The 24158-nt window shown below is 38.2% G+C and overlaps 1 protein-coding gene across 1 annotated transcript in view; it reads right to left on the bottom strand.

Moving 5' to 3' along the window:
* Positions 1-24158, bottom strand: part of LOC129749407 (patched domain-containing protein 3) — a 167665-nt gene that overhangs the window by 105507 nt on the left and 38000 nt on the right. Inside the window, exons 3-5 of the mRNA XM_055744379.1 lie at positions 11234-11451; positions 2956-3320; positions 1828-1991 (exon numbers count right to left, since the gene is read on the bottom strand). Coding sequence (XP_055600354.1) covers positions 1828-1991; positions 2956-3320; positions 11234-11451 — 747 coding nt within the window. The remainder of the gene's footprint in view (positions 1-1827; positions 1992-2955; positions 3321-11233; positions 11452-24158) is intronic.

The raw sequence follows: 24158 nt of genomic DNA, 5'->3' as shown, positions 1-24158 counted from the left end.
AATTTACGTGAAAGAGTGTTTGAATAAACGTCTGCTGCCCTTCCTGAAGAAACACGGTTGTTCCGTACTGTTTTGGCCGGATTTGGCATCTTGCCATTACTGTAAAAAGGCCATGGAGTGGTACGCCGCCAACAACGTACAGGTGGTTCCCAAGGACAAGAACCCTCCCAATTGAGAAATACTGGGCTATTGTCAAGCGGAATCTAAAGAAGACCAAAAAAACTGCTAAGGACGAGCAGCAGTTCAAGTCACACTGGCTTTCTGCGGCGAAGAAGATGGACAAGGTGGCTGTACAAAATCTGATGGCAGGGGTTAAGCGTAAGGCCCGGCAATTCGGATTTGAAAAAGCGGAAACCTAACTGAATATTTTTCTTGAATTTTATAGGGGAGAGTGGGGTATCGTGGGCCATGGGGAAACGTGAGCCACTTTTAATATCTCAGATATGTGTTGAGATAAAAATCTCAAACCAACTGTCATCGTCGTCGCTTTGTGTGAGCATATATTCCTATATGTTGTTGACTGAAATATGTATCATATGCTTCTTTTATTTATCAAACTAAAAAAGTTAGAAAAATTTAATTACATAATTAAAAAAACACCCGCTAATTTCATCGATGGGGAACCTAAAGGGCATAACAAAAATATGCTCATACGCTTATGATCTTAGTTTTGTCATGATCTTTCACGTGGAAAAGGAATTTTTGATGAAACATCAATAAGTCACACAAATGCAATCAATTTGTAAATCATAGCTTGTGGGGAATCGTGGGCCACACATCTTGAATCACCTATATTTTTATGTTTTTATACACATTCAGAACTTAAAATACGTTTTTTATATCTATAAATTTCTCTTATGCCAAATGAAGAGTTATGAAAAATATTTTGTCCATCCTATATAAGATATTTTACCAAAACGTTCGCGATCCAGGTTTTCGAATTTATACGATCATACACAGCTCTCTTTTTTATTTCATTATCTGAAATTGCTTTAAAATAACGAAATGAATTAGGAAGTCACAGTTTTGGGTCAACTCATAAACTTTGCATGTTATTTGGTCAATTTGGATTTGGTGGCCCACGATTCCCCACCATTTTTCAAAATCCAAAAAATATTGCTTTTATTTCAAACAGTCAGAATTTGGGGAAAATAACTTAATAAAATTAAAAAAAAAACCTTATAATACCTTGAAAATGTAGAAAACCATACCATTTTTTATTTTAATTTTATATTTTATAATAAAGAAGTTATGGAACAACGAAAAAAAGTGGCCCATGATTCCCCACTCTCCCATACTAATTAAACTTGAAAAAGAAATTTAATTTGATTTTTTTAAATAAACGATTTCACCGATTTACACGCATTTTCCCTTGACCATATTTTGACCGTATCATACTTTAGGCTCAAGAGGCAACTGACTAGCCAACTGAGCTATATCACAAGTCCAAGAATCATTTTGAATCAATCCTTCTTATTGAAACGAGTAAACATGGCAAAGAAAAGTAGAATTACGTCAATCACGGTCAGGCTTTATTTTGGTTTCCAATATGATAAAGCCAGAAGGATGACTCATTGAATATGAAACGAACTGAATTAGCCCTTAAAAACCCTTTGAATTGATCGTGGTCGTGAACTATCACTTGTTCCACCCCCTAATACAAAATGCAACATTGTTGTGCGCTTGAATGATCAGCAAGCAAGCCGTTCCAATTAGTGTCCGCTTACCAGATTTCGAGTCTTTCGAGGGTAATAGTTCACCCACCCCAAGCTCAAGAGAGCGATATTGTCTCAAAATCCCACAACACGCCCCAATAATCTCACTTACCGATCATTAGAAACGGTGCCGCCAGATTGATGCCGATAAACTCGATGCCGAGGTACATGGCCAGTCCAAAGGCGGCCATCGTGGCCATCACAGCAGACACGTTGCCCATCAGGCCGAGCCACGGTTTCGACCGGACGACGTCACCCATCATGCACGTCACAACGCTGGGAATAGAGAAAGAAAGACGTTAATGTGGTTATGAGAAATATGGGGAAGGTAAAATAGGTTCAGCCCGATGACCGGAACGATATGCATGAGTCACAAAAGTCGTGAACAGGTAATTTATCTAGAGTTCAAGTGCATATGTGAGTAAAAAATATGGTTAGAATAGATTAGGATTGATGTGAATCGGTGAGGTTTTTTACCTTTTTATTTGTTAAGATTTGAATCAGGAGAGGTCTTGATTCTAAAAGCAACTCCTTTATACAGTGAGCGAAACAAGAATAGTAGCATGTGTGTTTGGTTTGTTAAAATATGAATGACAGACAATTGTCAACATTTTTTGTTTGTTGTGTCAAAATTGTCAGTTAAAAAAATTGATCAACTGACAACTCAAGTATAAATCTACTTTTTTCCGATGAACCAATTGGCGTTGAGGACAAAAAAAAAAAGAAAAAGGGAGCGAAATAAAAATAGTATCACTGATGTGTTTTTTCATAAAATCTATTATGTGCAAGTGAATAATCGTGCTTCTACGAATGATTTGAATAGATAACTGCATTTTTAAGTGTTTTCAAGAATTCCAAAAGGTTTTAAAGGGTTTTAATAAATTTTTCCCTAACACAAATGAATTTGACATTGGAGCTATAATACTTTATCAAACTGCTTGATTTTTTCATTAAAATGACGAGAAGTGATGAAACGAAAAAAATTGAATTGGAAAAATTAAGTTTTCCTTCTAAAAATATTGGTTTATTAATGTAAGCTCCATCATGACTCAAATTTCATATTACACAGAAAAGTATGAACTTTCGAGCATCAGTTTCGGTGGCATACTTTCTCAGTAATTTACTGCTCACGCGATTCCACTCATCCATTCCAATAACTTGTGAAAAATACCACACATGCCCCGGCGGAAAATTAGATGATTCCTCCTGAAACAAAACGATAAATCGTGTAGGAACTCACCTGAAAACCGCCATCAGTATGAAGGTCGAGCTGAAGTAAGGCACGACTGTCCGAGTGTTCTTTTCCAGCTCGTGATCCAACGTTCGGGATGCAAATCGGGCCACCGATATGTGTTTGAAGACGGTGCCACTGTCCTCCGCATAGCCGACTGCATCCAGGAAAGCTTCCTCCCAGGTGGCACCACGTGCGTCCTGCCGTTTGGAATCAGCCGTCACAAAGTATACTAGCTGCAGCGAGGGAACGGAAATGATCAGGTTGTCCTCCGAGACTTGTGTCCCCCCGAAGAAGACCGGAAACACGTGTGCATCCCATGTGACCGGATTAAACATGACTGGAAAGGTGAGATTCAGCTCACCGGCTTCCACCTGTAAGTTGGAAAAACAGTATGTTAGAATTTTAAAACAGCAAACTTATTTCATGATTAAATTACAAATGACTATGTTTTGAAGTTGATCGGTTATTATTTTTCATCAAACTTTTTCTCAAAATAGTTACATTTATTAGACTTAACAAAACTTGAAAGTTGCGCATGAGTTTGAAACGAGTTATAGCTGTTTCCATGAAAAATATAATTTGAAGATTGCGTTGCAAATTAAAGGGTGATACGGTAAAAATTTGGTCAAGGGAAAACGCGTGTAAATCGGTGAAATCGTTTATTTCAAAAATCAAATTAAATTTCTTTTTCAAGTTTAATTAGTATAAAATTCAGGAAAAATATTCAGTTAGGCTTCCGCTTTTCCTAATCCGAATTGCCGGGCCTTACGCTTAACCCCTGCCATCAGATTTTGTACAACCACCTTGTCCATCTTCTTCGCCGCAGAAAGCCAGTTTGCTTCGAACTGCTGCTTGTTCTTAGCAGTTTTTTTGGTCTTCTTTAGATTCCGCTTAACAATAGCCCAGTATTTCTCAATTGGGTGGAGCTCTGGCGTGTTGGGAGGGTTCTTGTCCTTGGAAACCACCTGCACGTTGTTGGCGGCGTACCACTCCATGGCCTTTTTACCGTAATGGCAAGATGCCAAATCCGGCCAAAACAGGGCGGAAAAACCGTGTTTATTCAGAAAAGGCAGCAGACGCTTATTCAAACACTCTTTCACGTAAATTTCTTGGTTGACAGTCCCGGAAGCTATGAAAATGCTGCTTTTCAATCCACAGGTACAGATGGCTTGCCAAACCAAATATTATTTCGCGAACTTTGACAGTTTCATGTGCTTGAAAATATCTGCTACCTTTCTCCTTCCTTTTGCCGTTTTAAACTCCTGTCCCGGAAGCTGCTTGTAGTAGGCTTTGACGTAGGTTTCGTCGTCCATTACCATGCAGTCAAACTTCGTCAGAATCGTCGTGTACAGCCTCCGGGATCGCGCTTTGGCCGTCGTATTTTGTTTATAATCGCGATTTGGAGTCACTACCTTCTTGTAAGTCGATAGTAGGGCTCGTTTTTTGGCTCGATGCACGGTTGTAGAAGATACACCCAGCTTATTTGCGGCATCTTGGAGAGAGTTTATGGTTTCGCTTGAAACTACTGGCAACTCTCTTTGTCGTCTCAGCGGCTTCCAGTTTTCGATTTCCCCCCGATCCAGAATTCCTGGCTGTCGACAAACGTACCTGTGTGATTCTCCCGGTAGTTCGTGAACAGTAGACTCTCTGGTTCTACTTCCGGGCTTCGGAGCTCCGGACCGGTCTGCACAGTACCCCAAACACTTTAATTACATTTTTAACGGTTGATTTGGCAACTTTTAGCAATTTTGCCAGCTTTGCATGCTAGTAGCTCGGATTTTCGCGATGCGCGAGCAAAATTTTGATACGCTGCTTTTCTTCCTTGGACGGCATTTTGACAACTGAAGGGTGAATACCAAAATCAAAATAGGAGCAACATTCTACTCACACACACACACCTTCAAAATGAGGGGTGTTCAGGTTTTTTAAATGCAAAATTGAAAGAAATATGTCCAGTAGATATTGACCAAATTTTGACCATATCACTTTTTATATCAGTACCTGACAAACTTTGCTTAAATTGAACCACTCAGTAAAAAGTTTGGAATTTTCGAAATGGGGTTCTTCACTAAGCGCAATCGATTTCTTTTTCATAGGACAAATGTTTAAATGAAGATGGCGTTGAAAAAATTGTTTTCTTAAATATTTCATAGCTGTATAATAATGTATGATCTAGTATTACGGCGTATGGAACATCTTAAGAATTCAGAGAAAACTGCTTTAACAGTAATCAGAACAGTAAAGTTTAAATTTTAAGTTGTCAGTCGTTCATGTCAGTTTTTGTATTTTTTTCGTAATAATACTCTTTGCTTACATTTTGTTTCATACTACGTAATGGAAGCTCACGAGAGATATGAAGAATTTTGAGTTCAATGATTTAAGGCGAATATGAGTAGTCAATCAAGCTAAGCTAAGCTAAGCTAAGCTAAGCTAAGCTAATACTAATATGTCATGTCGTATGTCAATATGTCAACTTGTCTTGTAAATTCAATAAACAGCGCCAATTCATCTAGTTTTGAAAAGATTTATCATAAAATTCACCTACTCAATAAAAAACCGGAATATATACGGGAATATTAAATTTCATGAGAGGGGAAAATTTAGTAAATTAAATTAGTGTTCGGTCATGATTTCATCTTATTGAGCTTAAACTGATTTTAAATTTAACAATAAACGTTTCAATTAAAATGAAAGTGTATAATTTAGTTTCATACTTTAAACTAATGTTGCAAGATTTCCTGCTTTTATTCGGTTTTATTCGGGTATATAATATATAATTTGGAAAAAGTCCGATCCGGCATGGTTGCCTGGATTTCATTGAAGAAAGACCGGATTATTCGCATTTTTTTTACAATTTGTTTGTTTAAAACGTTAAGTTGCATTTTATTTGCTAAACGAAAAAAAAAGGAACAGTGTTATAATTTTTTTGATTTATGCGTCCATAAAAATAATCATGAAAGGTTTCTAGATCAAAGAAAAAACTTTTGAATATTTTTTCTCGATTTATGTATGTTGAATGATTTCTGGGTTTAGACCAAATTTGCCCGGTTTTTTTCGCTCGAAATATTGGAATAAAATTACCGGATTTTGACAGATGTATATTTAAAAATTAATTTTTGTCTGTCTGTTCCGTATAGACTCAAAAACTACTGAACCGATTTGCGTGAAATTTGGCAGGAGAGATCTTTGAGGGCCGGGGAAGGTTCTTACAACAGTTTGAGACCCCTCCCACTCTCTGGAAGGGGGGAGGGGGCCTCTTAAACAAAAGAAACATGTTTGAATAACTCGAGAATCATGTAAATTGATCCAAATTTGGTATGAGAGTGTATTCGGCTACAAGAAATATTGCTGAAATGGTTAAGTGCCCCTCCCTTCTTCCAATAGGGAATTGGATGCGGAGAAGCGCGCTTCCATACAATTTTTGCACAACTTGAAAAATAATCAAGCTAACGGAACTAATTTTGGCGTGCGAAAGTATATGGGTAGGAAGAATATTTTGAAGATGGCTTGAGACTCTTCCCTCTTTTCAGTGTGGAGATAGAAAAAAGAAGAAGGGGCGTCCCATTTTTTTTTGGTAAAATTCGAGAACTAATCAAGCAAATGGTTCCAAACAAAAAACAAAAAATCAAATTTATCATGGAAGTATATTCGAGTACGTAAAATGACTTTTTTATGATTCGAGACCCCTCCCTTTCTTCAATTGGAAGGAGGAGGGTTTCATACAAAATTTTTGGATCACTCGAGAACTTATTATACAAACAACAAAATAGCAGGGGGTATTCGAGTATTTTTTTCTTTGATTGTTTAAGGATTCTTCCTCCTTACACTCACTGATTCGATAGGAATGGGGAAGAGGAGCTCCCATACATTCTTTTCCAAATAACTCGAGTGCTAATCTAGCAGATGGTAAAAATTGGAAAGAGTATTTAAATACAAAAAATATTTTTATGGTTTTCTTTGATTGATAATTTTTCGGTGATTTATTTAGGACGAGATTAAAACTGCTGTTTTTTTACGTTTCGGCCTACTGAGCTTCAGCTATCTTCAGAAAAAAACTTTTTTGGCCGCGTGTTTCCCTAACGGCCGTCTATCATAAATCATAAATTGTTTGCTGAATTTGATATTTTGTTTGGTTTTTGCAAGTATTGTGGATTAATCCGGGCAAAATTTGGTTTTTTTTCCTCGATATTCGGGCAACCGGGCTGGACCTGACCTTTCCCTTTTTTTCCTTGAAAACCCGAGCTGGCCTGGATAAAACCAGGCAAACATTGAGAAAAGAAGAATATTTAAAAGAACACAAGATCACACAAAGATCACAAGAAAAAAAAAACAAGTTCAAGCCCTTCGTTTCATTGTTTTTCATCAAAAACAATCAGTAATAAACGTAAAAAAAAATAAATTAAAAACTTTTTCATTTCATATCATCGGTTTTGAAATTTTCGAAGGTGATGGAAAGTATATGAGAAACATGAGGTATCAAAGAGAGAAAGAACATAAACTGTAAATATTATGAATTTTGGGAAAAGATACAACGGTTCACCGGCAAGACTTGACCCCGGAATCTCCGCTTCAGTACAACGGCGCGTTAGCCAATTTCACCGCGGTGAACATGACGGAATCGACTGACACGAGCGTGCACATCGAGCTCTGCCGATCAACTGCTGGACCTTCTATCGAAACACCAGAGATGCCATTGTGCCTGATTTTTCAGGATTTGCCTGATTTTCCGAAGCTCAGCATGACAACCTGATAAGCCATTGATTTTTCCTAATTTTCGAAAATATGCCTGATTTTTACGAATGTTACAAAAAATGGGTAGTAAGGAACTCGATTAGGTACCATTATTGAAGTTAAAAAGTGAAAATGTGTTCCCTTTAATTTTTATTTAAAAAAGGAAATTAAAGGAAATCTTTCGATTGCTTTGATTCAGTAGTATTATTCAACCAAGTAGGTTCACAACACATATAAGAGTGAAAATGTGGAGCGATGACCAAAAAAATGTCATCACTTTGAGCGAAACTTCCGTTACTTTAACGAAGCTTGATTATTATTTCACCACTTCCCAGATTTTTGAAAAAAAAGTTGGCAACCCTGCTTGTATATCCCGCATGTGATCTTTCCCACTTTTGATTTCTCTTATTTCTCTTTCACCACCAGGAATTGCCAAATTTTTTTTTCAAAAATCAGAGAACTGGTTAAATAAAAATTAGTTCGTAGGTTGCTTCCTTTAATTTATAAAAAAAAAAAACATGTTTACCATTTTGACTTTTCACTTTTCATCATTAGATCATTAAATCTTCGTTCTTATCATAATTTTATAGTTGATAACGTTAAAAAAGCTTAGTACGGATTTGATAAAAAAAACCAAATGGATGAAAATTACGGCGTATGTTTTATACAAAAGAATTAGAGGTGGTTTAAATTTCTCCATTATTCATCTGTAACGTACAATCAATATTGATATCTACTTTTTTCAATTCAATTCTACAAAAAAAAAAATCCTTGCTTTTAAGACTACCAGTCGAAATAGATAGTTAGGTTCAAAAATTTGATATGAAACTCAAAGTCAGTGTATTAAAAACAAATCTGATAAATTTTTCGTCCACAACTCTTTTAGCAAAATCTCAAATATTTAATTGAATACAAAGTTAAATGTGTTCAGTGTTTACTGTCTACTGTTTACTGGATCGATAATCTAAAAAAGAAGGATTATTTTTAAGTAAACTAATGTCCAGAGATTTATAAATTTCATAATTCTCATACGGCATATGGATTTTAGAATTCTGTATATGTGGATTGTGGTATAGCCCAGTTGGCAAGTCTGTTGTCTCCTGAGCCGATGTCCGTGAGTTCGAGCCCAAGAGTAAACATCGAACACAGTTGTTCCGGATAAGTTTTTCAATAACGATCCGCACACTGTTACGTTGATAAAGTCGCGAATGCCATAAAACGACTATAATCGAAACAAAAAAAAAATAGAATTCTGTATTTCACCATGATTAAGCATTGCTTCCACCTCAGGAACAGGGCACCATTGATCGGGGCAAAATGAGCATTTTCTGCCGTCGAATCTAGCAGTGAATTCAGCTCGATGAAGTCAATTGAATTACCATCAAGACGCCATTCACCGCCCAGACACCATTTACCGCCCAAAATCACCCTTTTGTGTGTATTTTGAAAAAACTGGGATCTTTTCTCCAAATATAAGACCTGTGTTCTGTGTCGGCATCATTGTTCGAACATTTCACTGAAAAACATCACTTAATTATGCTAACTATAGCCAGAAATTAAATATTTGGTTTTTCGTTTCCGGTCAAATTATTGAATTCGACGCCTGTTAGCGAGCTAAGCATTACTGTACTCCTAGGGCAAAAAGGTTTTTTGTTTACTAGATAGTACCTATTGGACCTAAAATCGACTTGAAACGACGTTTTATTTTCGTAGAATAGATTTGCATTAACAAATTTTCGATTTTTTTCAATAGTTGTTGTTTTTTGAAACGTTTAGTGATGGGCGGTAATTGGTGTATAAAAAAAGTGTGGGTTTCTAATGACCGGTCACGCACAATTTCTTTGTTTTTAACGCATGTATTGTGTCAAATGTGTAAATTGTAAGAAGCATTTAGTTTGATTATGTTAGAAAATGATGTTTTATCGCTGAAAGTAACCGGTTACTTGAGATTGTTTGTCGGGAATCATCATTTTGTCAGTCAACGCACTTTGTTAAAATTTGTACTAAATTTGCGGAAAAAATTTCACAAAATGTATTCTCTAAAGAGCCAAAATATGGTTTTGACAGCTCGTTGTATGGAAAATACTAAAAAGAAAAGTTTCCGTGTTGTTTAGATAGTTTTTCCTTAAGAAAACATTATCGATACCCGGAAAAGTCGAGTGGGCGGTAATGGGGCCAGTTGAACACCCCAAAGTTTAGTTATTTATTTCGAAAAGCGTACATTTTTCGCATTCCACTAAATTTTTTATTTAAAGTAGAGCAGTTTTGGGATGTATTGGAAAAGAAAGCGAATAAAAATCTGCCGTCGTTTTTTTATTACACATGTTTGAAGTTGAAAAACCGCTTAACTGGGCGGTGAATGGCGTCTTGATGGTATAGAGCTACAGCTTGACTAGTTTTCATCTGACGATTTAGCATACTGATCATGGATGGTATATGGAAAAAAATCGCAGCGACCAGGAATCAAAGTCGAGTCCTCTAAATATCTCTCTGATATCTTACCAATAGGCCAAATTGTCAGATGAAACAAGTCAAGCTGTAGCTCTATAATACACTTGACTTCATCGAGTTTAATTCGCTACTAGATCGATCATCGTACCCGGATTAATGGTGCTTATACTGCCAGTGATTGGTTTTCAGCTTTCGTAAAAAAAAATTGAAATGCATTTTTAGACGTTTCTATCTACTTCTTCAAATTTTCAGATACCAAATAGACTCCTTTAGTATCTGAACACAAATATATGATGTAACTCACATATTATTACTGTTTCCTATGGTTAAATAAACGTCCTTCTTAAGGTGGCCATTATGCCCTTATCTCCCCTATTGTGTGAATGGTGTTATATTTTAAGAAACATATTAGTGTTATTTCATGCCTCTGGCGTTCTATATAACTTGTAAAACAAATCCTACAAATGTTTAATAAATTTTTTAGTAAGATTTCAAACTATTTGCCATATGGGTCATAGGGGGGAAATTCTATAAAGGCTGTGGGAAGTACATAATACAATTAGATTTCAGTAACTGCATCTACCATAAGGTCTTATAATTTTCTGTATGCTTTTTTAAGCCTTTCTTAAAAAAAATTAAAAAGCTGTTCTGAGATAAAAAAAATAATGAGCAGAATCGACGAAAACGTTCTTTATATCTTTTTCAATGGGAATTTAAAAGTGATTTTATGTGAGGTCAATGCAACGTTATACTGGTGTATGAATCTCATAAATTATAAACGCATTTTTATAAAACCTATTTTTAAATAGAATTTCAAATTCCTATTCTTGCGTGAGCTTTCATTATATAGTACGAAACAACATTTAAACAAACGGTTTTATTACGAAAAAAAAAAACTGACATAAACTAGTCGCAACTTTATTCCATATAGAATATGTGTAGCCGGGACAACATATTTGATATGTGAAATACAAATTTTAAAATTTTTTTGATTACTTTTGCAGCAGTTTTCTATGAATTCTTAAGATGTTTTATACGACGTTATGAAAGCTCATCTTAGTATTGCATCTGATGTTCTTGAAAGAAGGTATTTTGAACTTACCTCATCAATAATCTGGTCCAGATTGAGGATATCGTTGGTAAAGCACTCCTTTTCCCATCGGGCACAAATGTCCCGATAGGTATACGATTCCCCATCGTAGTGGGCCGTTGCATTCTGGATGATCCCATCCAGCAGCCGCAGCTCCTCCCACACTTCTCTCCTCAGAAGGTTCTTGTTGTTTTCGTCTTTGGAGATGACAATCACCCGACCGAAACGCCCTGCAAATGAGAAAGAGAAAACAGAATTGTTATTAGTATGAGTCAATTTTACTGATAAATTGTATGTCTAAATTAATAAATTTGAAATCCAAAACAGGTAACCAAAACCTTAGTTTGGAGAAAATTTTATGTATCCTTTTAACAAATCAATCCACTGAAGCTCACTCCTAAACCGATTTTAGGATTAATCTATATTCGTTGGTGTACCAATTTAAATGGAACGAATCCTCATTAACACCTCCCTTTGGGCGAATGGCCCAGCTATTTTTCAATGCAAACGCCTATTTTTTTTTTCAAACAAACCTGCTTACATCTAACTCAATCAATTTATTTTTTTCAAATTAACCAATTTGCTAAGCGTTTTGGTTGCATTTCAAATGCTTTGTACGCACACCAAATCAATTTTGCCTCAAGGATGCGCTGTTAAACCATCTCAATTAGACAGACGTTCGCCATTCGAAGAGCAATGAAATTCCTGCAGTGCATTCGATTGGTTAAAACCGAAATTGAAAAAAAAAATAACAAAACTCTACCATTGCAAACAGTGCGGTTAGAATGGCTTAAGTTAAGGGTGGGCACCGATAAATCACACACACCCTTTGGCAGTGGCACGTGGCGGCCCATGTGTGTTTAGTTGGATTTTTTTTTTGCATAAGTACCACCCAAGAATTAGTGTTTCACAATACTGTGAACAACATCGAGTTGTTAGAGTTGTTAGTCGTTTCGATGATGTCCGACCGTTGAAAAGTCTGTGGAAAATGCGGAAGTCATGCGAAATCGATTTTCTAGAGGTTGAACATACGATTGGTGGTGCTTTGCATACCGGAAGGATGATTGACTATAGACGAGAGTTCATTGAAAAGAACGACTTCGATGTTCCAGTTGATTGAATTTTGGGTGGAAAAAGTAAGTATACACTGTGGAGGACGTTCATTTATGGCTTAGTTATAGAGGGGTTTTCCAGAAACCATCAAAGTCATATCGTTTTATAATCATATTGAAACTAACATTTAAACACCGAGTTTAATGACCTTAGATCTGATATGAGATTTCTTTAGGTACTGGATTCGAAAATGATTTTCCTTTTTTGATTGGTTTTAGAAAAAGATAAACGATAAAGTTGCAAAACCCCGCAATACAAATATTACTCATAGGGTAATCAAGCTTTTCTAACCATATCGAATCAATTTCTTCGAACTCATCAACTCTGCTCGTAGGCACACACTTTTCAACTAAAGTTGTTGGCAATAATTTAATTGATTAATTTCTCTACGCCTTGGGCTTCGATGGGCTTGGAAACGGGGAGCGTGTGTTCGGTTGGTTTGCTTGGAGCAATTTTTATTTTAATCATCCATTTTTCCCACCTCCAACCAATTCAGCGCGTTTTTATTGCTGCCGCCTCTTGGTTTAAGTATTGGAAAAGCCATAACCACAGCCATGCGTTTGGCGAAGATGCGTCGATGGAGATGTTTATGAAAGCACGAACAAATTAATTAAGTTCATCTGCACAGCTGAGTTGTTGGGTAATGAGATCGATTGAACGTTTTGCGGTATGTAAACTCTATTATGTGCAGGTTATTAACAAAATGCGTATTGTTGGCTCTTTCATATCACACATTTTTGATTGAACCCATAATATTGCTTAATCAACATCTTTATTGACTAACAAATTGGCGTTGTTGTGAAGTTGATTCGGCTGTACAGGATTTCACAACTGCTTATCGCTTTAACAATCAAAAATCTGATAGGTTAGGCTATTTTTTCATAGTTAACTTGAAAGTTAGTTCTCTAATATCACTGATGCTTGGCTAGACCCATAGCACTTGGAAAATAACACGTAGGCCATTGCGCTCAACGTCACTTGAAAGCTCCGTATATGTACACAGCATTCTTGCATACCAGCAAAAATAGTTACGAAAGTTTTGCAGTTTTATATAGAATGGCAATTAAAATTGTTACTTTCTCCGTCGATTCTTTTGAAAAGGGCTTCAGATTAAAGATTGATTCTGCAGGCTCATCGGAACTATTTTTGCATTGGATTTCCGGATCTAGACCATAAATAATGAGCATTAAAAAAAATTATCGTTGTCCCTCTTTGTTGAAAGCAAGCAATATAATTTCTGTCTGTGTTGAAAATTTGTTAAATGATCGAAAATTGTTCATATTTCTGTGTTCAAAAGTCAATTTGTTTGAATTTATATTCAAATCGTCAAAAAATGAACACAATTGCATAAATATTACCTTCAGCTGTGTTGAAAAGCCATATATTGTTTGTTGCATTAAAATGCTCAATTTGTAGAAAAATGTGATATTCTGATAAATTAGATACAGTTTCCAAATGTGTTTTTTAAAAATACTAAGGGCTAGACCTCGAATATTGGTCAGCCAACTTTAATATCCAAGACGAACGAGCTATTTTTTGATAAGGAAATTTAAAAAAGGAGATGTCGGTCAGAATTTTAATGGAACCTCTTTTTCTTTCAGGACCATGGTGGCTGACTTCTCCCAGAAAATTTCGATCATGTTAGACCACAAAAATCGATGAATATATGGTTTTTTATAAATTCAATTTGTTATATTTTGAAAATGAAAATAGCAATGGATTTTTCCTGCTTGAACTCACATAATTCGCGTAATTTTTCTCCGTGTATGAATGATCGAACTGTAAGGTAAAGATATCAAAGGAGTCATGGAGCTATTTTCTAGAAATTGATCGACAACACCGACAGAAAGTTCTACTCAGTCCTCTGTATCAAATTTGAGGAAATTCAAATAGTGGAATGATTGTTCCTAGAGAAATGTTTTTTTTTCAGAGCAGTTCACCGCAAATACGCAAATCCCGATAATCGACGGAAAGTTTGTTTTGCAAAAGCATACCCCGTTTATGATAACTGCTTGTCAAAAATTGTTTCTATTTACAATATAATAAAAAAACATTGAACAGTTTCGAGGGTGGGAGGAACAATACATAAGCTGCATAAGCATAAATCATTAAGGCGTAAAGGGTGATACGGTCAAAATTTGGTCAAGGGAAAACGCGTGTAAATCGGTCAAATCGTTTATTTAAAAAATCAAATTTAATTTCTTTTTCAAGTTTAATTATAGTGTTTTCGTTTATTGGCAGTGGCAACCTAGTTACCCACGAGTTTTGCCCTAGCTGCTGTTATTTTGTTCGGTTATTAATTCAGAAGTCCACTAGTTTTGCCCGAGATTTGAACCTCAAGCAGGCGGTTGCACCCCGTAAAAGTTGTCAGTGTTGGGGGTAAACATAAGTGTGAGTATAGCAACCATATATTTGCATCGTCCCGGGCAACGATTCTGTTTGTTTATTCAGAAAAAGTTTTGCCCCGCGCTTGTGGAGAAAACGAAAACGGCATTAGTATAAAATTCAGGAAAATATTCAGTTAGGCTTCCGCTTTTCCAATTCCGAATTGCCGGGCCTTACACTTAACCCTTGCCATCAGATTTTGTACAGCCACCTTGTCCACCTTCTTCGCCGCAAAAAGCCAGTTTGTCTTGAACTGCTGCTCGTCCTTAGCAGTTTTTTTTTTTGGTCTTCTTTAGGTTCCGCTTGACATTAGCCCAATATTTCTCAATTGGGCGGAGCTCTGGCGTGTTGGGATAGTTCTTGTCCTTGTGAACCACCTGCACGTTGTTGGCGGCGTACCACTCCATGGCCATTTTACCGTAATGGCAAGATACCAAATCCGGCCAAAACAGTACGGAACAACCGTGTTTCTTCAGGAAAGGCAGCAGACGTTTATTCAAACACTCTTTCACGTAAATTTCTTAGTTGGCAGTCCCGGAGGCTATGAAAATGCTGCTTTTCAAGCCACAGGTACAGATGGCTTGCCAAACCAGATATTTCTTCGCGGACTTTGACAGTTTCATGTGCTTGAAAATATCTGCTACCTTTCCCCTTCCTTTTGCCGTATAAAACTCCTGTCCCGGAAGCTGCCTGTAGTCGGCTTTGACGTAGGTTTCGTCGTCCATTACCACGCAGTCAAACTTCGTCAGAATCGTCGTGTACAGCCTTCGTGATCGCGCTTTGTCCGTCGTATTTTGTTTATCATCGTGATTTGGAGTCACTACTTTCTTGTAAGTCGATAGTCCGGCTCGTTTTTTGGTTCGATGCACGGTTGTAGACGATAGGCCCAGCTTATTTGCGGCATCTCGGAGAATGAGGTTAGGGTTTCGCTTGAAACTACTGGCAACTCTCTTTGTAGTCTCCGTGGCTTACGGTTTTCGATTTACCCCCGATCTAGACTTCCTGGCTGTCGACAAACGTTCCCCAAACACTTTAACTACATTTGTAACGGTTGATTTGGCAACTTTTAGCGATTTTGCCAGCTTTGCGTGCGAGAAGCTCGGATTTTCGCGATGCGCGAGCAAAATTTTGATACGCTGCTCTTCTTCCTTGGACGGCATCTCAACAACTGAGGAGTGAAGTCCAAAATCAAAATAAGAGCAACATTCTACACACACATACCTTCAAAATGAGGCATGTTCAGGATTTTTAAATGCAAAATTGAAAGAAATAAGTCAAGTTGATATTGACCAAATTTTGATCGTATCACCCTTTATCATCACCAGCTTGTGCGTGCACCTAATTTAAATTTTTTTATAATTTTATAAGGGGCTCCCTAACCCCTCGACGACCTCATCGAAAGTTTCAAGACAGCAGGTCTCAAAGTCAATGTCGGGAAGACCAAGGCGATGGAAATCAACACAGAAAATCCTTCCAATGTCGTGGTAGCTGGGCAACAAGTTTAGAAAGTGGTGTGTTTCCATTATCTTGGCAGCCAGATAACGGCTGATGGTGGTACCAAGAAAGACATCGAAACCCAGATCAGAAAGGCCCGATTTGCGTTTGCGAGTCTCCGAAACCTCTGGCAAATGGTTTCCTTAACTTCAATCATCGTTGGGAGTGGCTCACTACGTGTTGTTTGCTACGCCGGCGATGTATCTTTCCGCATTGTCTTGGTCTCCGGCATATTCCGTACAGGTGTTTATCGGACTGCTGCTTCCAACTTTTGATCACCTCACGATTGTCTGTTAGGATGCCTCCTTCCTTACCATGCGGGATGCGTTGAGCTTCTGATAGAACGTTGGTGTTTCCTGGGAACGATGCTGCTGCTCCAGCTCCTCGAGTTCCTCCTCCAACGAGCTGTGCATTTTTTCCTGGAAGATTCGAGCTCGCTGCCTCTTCCGCTGTCTGTTATTTTCCACGTTTCGAAGGGTGCTTCTTCGCACTACTGCCGCCTGCACAGCGTACTTTTCGTCCATCACCCTCCTACACTCCACGTCGAACCAGTCTTTCCGTCGAGTTCGTTCCACATTCCCGATGAAGTTCTTCCGCAACGTTGTAGATGACTGTTTTGATGGTATTCCAACAGTCCTCGAGGGGGACTGCGTTAAGCACGCCCTCTGTTTAAAGCGCGGCTTTGAGCGAATGAGCGTAGTGTGCTTCGACCGCAGGTTGCTTCCGTCATGCGATATTTAACCGAGGTGGGCGTCGGTTACGTATGTCGCTCACTACGGATCGTTTTTTGGGCGCATCTTTACCATCGTCAATAGTGATCTGACTCCATGTTGGCGCTTTGACAGGATCTTACGTCGATGATTTTTGAGAATAGCCTGCTGTCCATCTAAATGTGGTGGATCTGTGATTACGTTTGTTCCGGTGATCTCCAGGTGTATTAGTGTGGGAGGCGGTGCTGGAGGCGGCGAAATCTATCAGTCTGAGGCCGTTTCCGTTGGACAGCTGTTTGAATACCTCCTCCTGATAAACTTGAGCGTTAAAATCCGATGACGATCTTGTTTTAAACAGCGCGCGGTCGTAAAGTCTGCTTCATTTAATATTGGAACAAATTCTTTTGCTCATTGTGGCGCTCCTAGTGGACGGATTTGGAAACTTTTTTCACCCACGTGTCGGGAAATTCATTACCTTTCACCATGTATTTATGTCATAACACCAAACGATAGCATTTTGTAAACAACCGCCATGGAAGCCAAACGGAGAGATCAAATTGTGCACAGTTTTCTTGAAAATCCATTGTTGTCGGCATCGAAGCTAGCTAAACAGCTTAAAATGCCCAGAAATACCGTTTGGCGTGTTATCAAGCAGTACAAGGAAACATTGACGACGGCTCGGAAGCCGCATTCGAAGCGTCGGAGTGGAACTGTCGACCGGAAACTGCGTGGGAAAGTCATCAAGGCCGTCAAGAGGAATCCCAATCTTTCAGACCGCGATTTGGCCAATAAGTTCCAGGCCGCTCACAGTACGGTGCGACGAATTCGTCTCCGGGAAGGAATAAGGTCATTCCGAGCCAGCAAACAGCCAAATCGGACGCTGAAGCAGAACAATGTGGCCAGAATCCGTGCTCGAAAGCTGTACGACCAAGTGCTGACCAAGTTCGACGGATGTAAAGTCTGCTTCATTTAATATTGGAACACAAACAATTGCGTGTAGTTCAGTCATTTATTAACGAATTCATAATTTGTTTTTCATACAAATGTAGCATTTTCTTTACTCTTTCATAAAAACAAATTAAAAAAAATATTCATTGCTGTTTCGAAGAAATTCTCGTACTCGTACTCGTAAGAAAACTGTGCACAATTTGATCTCTCCGTTCGGCTTCCATGGCGGTTGTTTACAAAATGCTATCGTTTGGTGTTATGACATAAATACATGATCAAAGGTAATGAATTTCCCGACACGTGGGTGAAAAAAGTTTCCAAATCCGTCCACTAGGAGCGCCACAATGAGCAAAAGAATTTGTTCCAATATTAAATGAAGCAGACTTTACTCACGTTCCAGCTGCGCGTAGAATTCGTCTTTGTCGTCACCGAGGTAAGGGCTGTGCACGTTGATGATGCTGATGTTGAAGAACCAGCCCTTGAATGTCAACCGGCATATTTGTGGGTCGATCGGCAATCACCCGATCACGCGCTTCTGCATCTTTCCCGTCACTATAAAAGCTGTTCTAAGCCCGTGTGTGTTGCCGCAGCTCTGGGAGATGGTATGACTATTTCGGAACGCACGTACCGTGGAGCTGTTCCAGCATACTCAAGGATGCCAAAATTTTTTTTAACACGTATATGGGCCGGATAAATCCAGGCTATATTATGTAAAAACCTGGCAAAATCCGGGCAATTGATTTCAAAATTGTCGACTAAAAGCCGGGCAATATCTGGGCAAATTTGGTCAAAACCGGAATTACTCATCAAAAATTAAGAACTTAAAAAAAATGTTTTTCTTCAAAATTTATCGGCAGATTTTAAATTGTATTTTAGGCTTCCAAAAATCCTGTCATGATTTGTTTTGAAAGTTGCTCTAAAAATTTCGTTTTGGACGTATAAACAAAAAATTTTTTAACACCAGTTTGATTTAAATATACGGGCAAACCGGGCAATCTCGCAACATTAAGCATGCCTCTTGCAGCGCTACGATGTCGAATTTGCGGTTTTTCAATTCGCTAGAGAGCACGCGGGTACTACCCGTGAAATTTAGAGATCGGAAGTTCTATGTCCCAAGCAGAAGCACTTTTCCCTTCTTTGCAGAACGATTTTATTTCGTTAAACTCAAACTGCAATGATGCTATCGATAGTTCAACTCGGAAAGCATCAGGAAGTAAGCTCGGGTAAACTCGGCAGGAGTAAACAGCAATCGGGAGAAACATTAAGCGGGCCACAGACTACACAACATTTGTACAAATGCGATGAAATTCGATGAAATTTTGTCGCTGTGAGCACGATTTGCATAATGTATGGCACTGCTTGAATCAGCGCCCAAACGGTTGGAGTAAAATCGGTCGGGATCGAAATATTTTGTACAAAACATTCTCCCAGCCGGGGTGGAGATGGTTTTTTTTGTTGCTTTTGCTGTTTTCGCCAGCAATCATTTGTGTTCGCGTGAAATATGTTTGTATAGTGTGTGGGCGAGCATAGATCAAACAATCGACGTGGAATCATCGAAATTGTACAGGCCAATTTGTGTAGTCTATGGCCCGCTTTAGCGAAGCGAACGTACAGTTCTGCGAATTCAAAATTCAAATCATTTTCGTTCGGCAGCCGAGCACATTTATCGGACAACGCATCGGGGCGGGGCGTGGCTAAAAGTGATGGATACAAGTGAACGGGAAACGAGCGAGAGAAGGGTGCGAGGCAGCGTTGCCAGATTGAAAACCGCTCAAGCGAAAATCGGAAAATGTATTGATTTTGACAAAAAACCTTGACAACCTTTTTTTTGGTCGTCTGGTAGAATTTTCATTCATCCGCAGAATCCCATGATTTTTTTCGATAATCCGTAGAAAATGCTGAAAACCCGTAGATTTCAAGCATCGATCCGTAGCTTCGTAGAAAAGCTTAAAATCCGTTGAACTACAGAGAAATCCGTAGATATGGCAAGGTTGGTGTGAGGCTATGTTCACTCGGTCCGTCGGGCAACGATCGCTCGTGTGCATTCGTGTACGGAAAGCTTCGTTCTGTTGTTGCGTTGATGTGATTTCATTCCTGCGAGGCATGGAAAACATCAATGCAGAATTGTTCTCTTCGTTTTGTGTACATTGACGAAGGAAGATAAAATCAATCTGCACACAACAACAACGAGGCCACATTTTTATCTGTCTCAGCAGTGTATCTCTTTCTGTTACATTGGGACTCTTATGGGTGAGAATAAGACACACTTATGAGAGGGATTTTTTGTGGTAACGCTGCACAACAAGTTAAACTCGGAAGAAATCAGCCAAATGATTCTTTCCGAAGCGAGTTTACACATCGCTGGTCCCAAGTTTCCAATCGCTGGTCCCTTTTCGTTGGGAAAGTCTTTACCGATATCCATCCTTACTTCATTTGTTTGAAGGGTAATTTTATACAATAAACCAGTAAATCATATACAAACCTAATAATTTACCAAATGTGGTGGAAATCTCTCGAAAATTGTTTCAGCTTGAATGAATCTCTTACATTTGTTTTACATATGAACCCCTCGTTTTAAAAGAGAGTAACAGTCAAAAATCATCATGAGTAGAATTTAAAGCTGATTGATGCTACCGCTCTAATACAACAGAACCATGGTATCACATTCATCTTCCAGTGAACTTCATTGTGACCATGTAATTCATGGTAAAAAAAAAACATCCGTAAATAAATATTTCATGAATTTACACTCTAAGTTTTTCGTGTACGGTTGACATTTTGATAGCCATCGGCTCATCGGCCATCGAAGTGTTCGAAGACGGGCACAACAGTAAGTTAATATCAAAGCTAAATAAATACAGGTCATCGTCATCATATTTTAAATCTTTCATTTTACTATACTAGCCAAATAACTCAACACTGCGTCGTAGAATTGTGCCGTGGGTTAAAATCCGTCATTATTTATGATTCAAGTCAAGTTAGAAATTAGATTCACAACACTTGAAATGAATCTCTGTTATGGCATCAGTTTCTTTTTTCCACCCGATACGAATTTCATGCTGTCTCTATGAATGACATTTTGCGAAAACAGTCGAAATATTTCTTTGCGCAGATGGTTGCCCTTACCAGTGTACTTTGTACAGGGTGACAAAAAAGTCCGGTCACACTTTTTTGGGGTCGCCTGTAGCCTACACGTTGCATCTCTCTGGTGCCATCTATATGTCAAATGAAAGGGCTAACTTTGCTGACCAAAGTGGCAGAGTTTCGTTTCTGTGCAGTTTGTTTACATTGAGTTGTGAGCCAAGGCAGAGTTAAGAATAGCTGTTATCGCTGCTCGGTTGGCGCGCAGATGGCGAGATTATTTTTCGGACGAAAAGCTGTTCGTTTTGGAGCAAACAGTCAATCGCCAAAATGATAGAGTTTGGAGTGTGAGCCTCCAGCAAGCTCCTGCGGACGAGCTGAACATTTCCCGGTTCCAAAATGAGACGTCAGTGATGGTTTGGGGAGCCATTTGCAAGAGAGGTAAACTGCCTCTTATTTTTATCGATAAAGGGATCAATATCAACGCAGCGTACTACCTGGACACGGTTTTGAAGAAAAATGACCTGCCTCAAGCTGAACTATTGTTTGAAGACGATTACTACTGCTTCCAGCAAGATGGCGCCCCATCCCACACCGCAAAGGTTGTTCAGGCGTGATGTGAGGAAGACTTGACCAATTTCATTTCGAAGAATGAATGGCCTCCGCCGTCTCCGGATCTGAACCCACTGGATTATTTCGTGTCAAGATACATGATGTCGAAGCTTAACGACTATAAAATAACAAATTTGGAGCAATTCAAGCGATTTGTTTCGAAAATCTGGGACGAGATGCCGATGGAGTACTTGCGCGCCGCTTGCGACGACTTTCCGAGACGTCTGAAGCTGGTTCGAACAGAGAAAGGTGGTGTAATTCCGAGATATCGTCTGTAAAGTATTGTAGGGGATGAATAACGTCCAGGCGTTAAAATCCCAGGAAAAAAAAAAAGTCTGTAAAGTATCTTCATGAGTTACTGATTAAAGCTTTGGAGGCCAGATTCAGATTTTCTTCTTATTTTTTGAAATATCGAGATTTTCCAGTGTGACTGGACTTTTTTGTTACCCTGTTTGTATGTGAAAATATGTTCAAACTTTTAGTTCAGATTTCCTTCGGTAGAATCCACACTTTTTTTAAATTTTTACTCTCTCACGAAATTTTGCCTCATTAGATTTTTTTTTTGAATCACTTTAAAAAGGAATAAGCAGATCACCATCGATCCACGCCACAGATTTGTATTGTTTTGTTCCTAGTTCTCAGAAATCTCGAAAAGTACTTTTACCCCACCGTACTTTTCGTAATGGCGTGTTTTACTATTTTGATGAGTAACACTTGAAATTTGTTCGTGTTGTCTCGTATTTTATATTAAATGTGTATGGGACCTCCCTAATCGAAAGTGGGAGTAGTCATTTATTGAAATAAATAATTTGTATGTCAAATTATATTTTTTTTCAAAAATTTTAGGAACATTTTATGAACATTTTCCGAATTTTATGTTGATTTTGCATGGGAGCCTTTTGTTTTCATAATGGGAAACATTATTAATATCAATTCAATCAATTGTTCGAGTTCTGTCATACTTTGAGTAGAATTTGTATGAGAACCTTCATTTTCTCAAATAGAAGAGTCTTCAAACATTTTTTCACGTTTTTCATAATACATACAGTAGATATATAATAGAATAACTAATAACAAACACTTTTTTAAAACATAGAAGGAGAAATAATATAGCAGATGATGGTATAAAATATCAAACCAAAACTCATCTATGTCGTTTGTTGGGTAAAATTTAATTAAATGGTGTGTTGAAAATCTCACATAATATCCATTTGGTGTAATAATACGGATCGAAATCGCCGCAGGAAACCATCGAAAGATCAATGTCCACCCGAGCTGTGGTTAGAGGCAATCACGTATATCTACGAACTAGCTTGCGATCCTAGCTGAGCAACTCTAATCTACATTGATAATTTCACCATACGCAATAATTGCAAATTATGCTCACCATAGGATATCTGAGCCGGAGCCATTAGGCTATCGATTTGCCGGGCAATGAAACTACTTTCCCTTTTTTTTGCTGTTGTGCCTAGGAGTGATCTTCCGAAGGGTAAGGAAATGCGCATACATAGGTGCACCACGACATCATGTTTCTTCAATCGTGATGATGGTGATGAAGTTTTTGTAGCCAACCGTTTGGGGGCAGCCAGGATAATGAGCGGGAGTGGCCATTTTGTGGTTTAGCTAACAACAACAGACCACGCATTATTACACCCCAACAAACCTCCTAGGCTTAGACTTAGAGATAGATAGATAATCGTGTCCGGTTTGCACGCGATTTTTTTTTCGCTTGAATATTACTTCTGGGAGGCAGTGCACTTGAAAATTGATACATACAACACACGATACAACACTTACAATCCGAATCATTCCCCGGAGTTAGGGAAGTTGTGTTCAGGCTGTAATCTAATCAGTTTTACGGTGTAACCTATGGTTTGCTGTAAGGTTTGTATGATTCGCCACCCCCAGTCTGGTGCTTGTAAAGATGTGGTCTCAGGTCCATTCAACTTAGCTAGGCTCTAGTAATTGAATACGAAACATTTCGACAAGGTGTTGAAGTGTTTGTTTCTTCATGTTTTCAAGTTTGTTTTCAAAACAGGCTTGTAAAATTTTTGGAAAATTGATATTTGATAACGTTCGTTTGGGTTTACAATGAAAAGAAAAAATAAAGAGCACTTTGTTTCCTTTTTGCAAATTTCAGTTGTTGGAATTTAAAATTTGAGAAAATAATACTTATAGTATAAGTTAACAAAAAAAATGCCAGCGATGACATCCTAGCTACCTTAGGAAGATAGAGAATTTAAGCAATAATGAGATTCAATCAATCTTTGATGAGTTTTATTGCGCTGTGGTTTCTGTGGTGTTATTGCTAAATCCCTAACTTGTTTTACCTCACAAAAGTAATGAAAACAATTCTCAACCGCAAAAATTTTGCCAAAACAAAACACTTGCCGGATCTCTGAACAGTCTGGGTAATAATAATCATCTTTCAGAGTTAATCGATTCTTTTGACCGAGGGTTGATCGACTACTTTTGTCTTTACTGTGTTGTGTAAATGTAAGTAAAATGTCATTAAACGTAGATCCGCTTAGACTCTAGAGAATTATACACGAAAGATAAATTGCTGTTGAAAAAATCCATCAATCTTGGAGGCG

Source organism: Uranotaenia lowii, chromosome 2 (genome assembly GCF_029784155.1).
Source record: "Uranotaenia lowii strain MFRU-FL chromosome 2, ASM2978415v1, whole genome shotgun sequence".
Classification (NCBI taxonomy): Eukaryota; Metazoa; Arthropoda; class Insecta; order Diptera; family Culicidae; genus Uranotaenia; species Uranotaenia lowii.
This window is presented reverse-complemented; position numbering and strand designations above follow the sequence as displayed.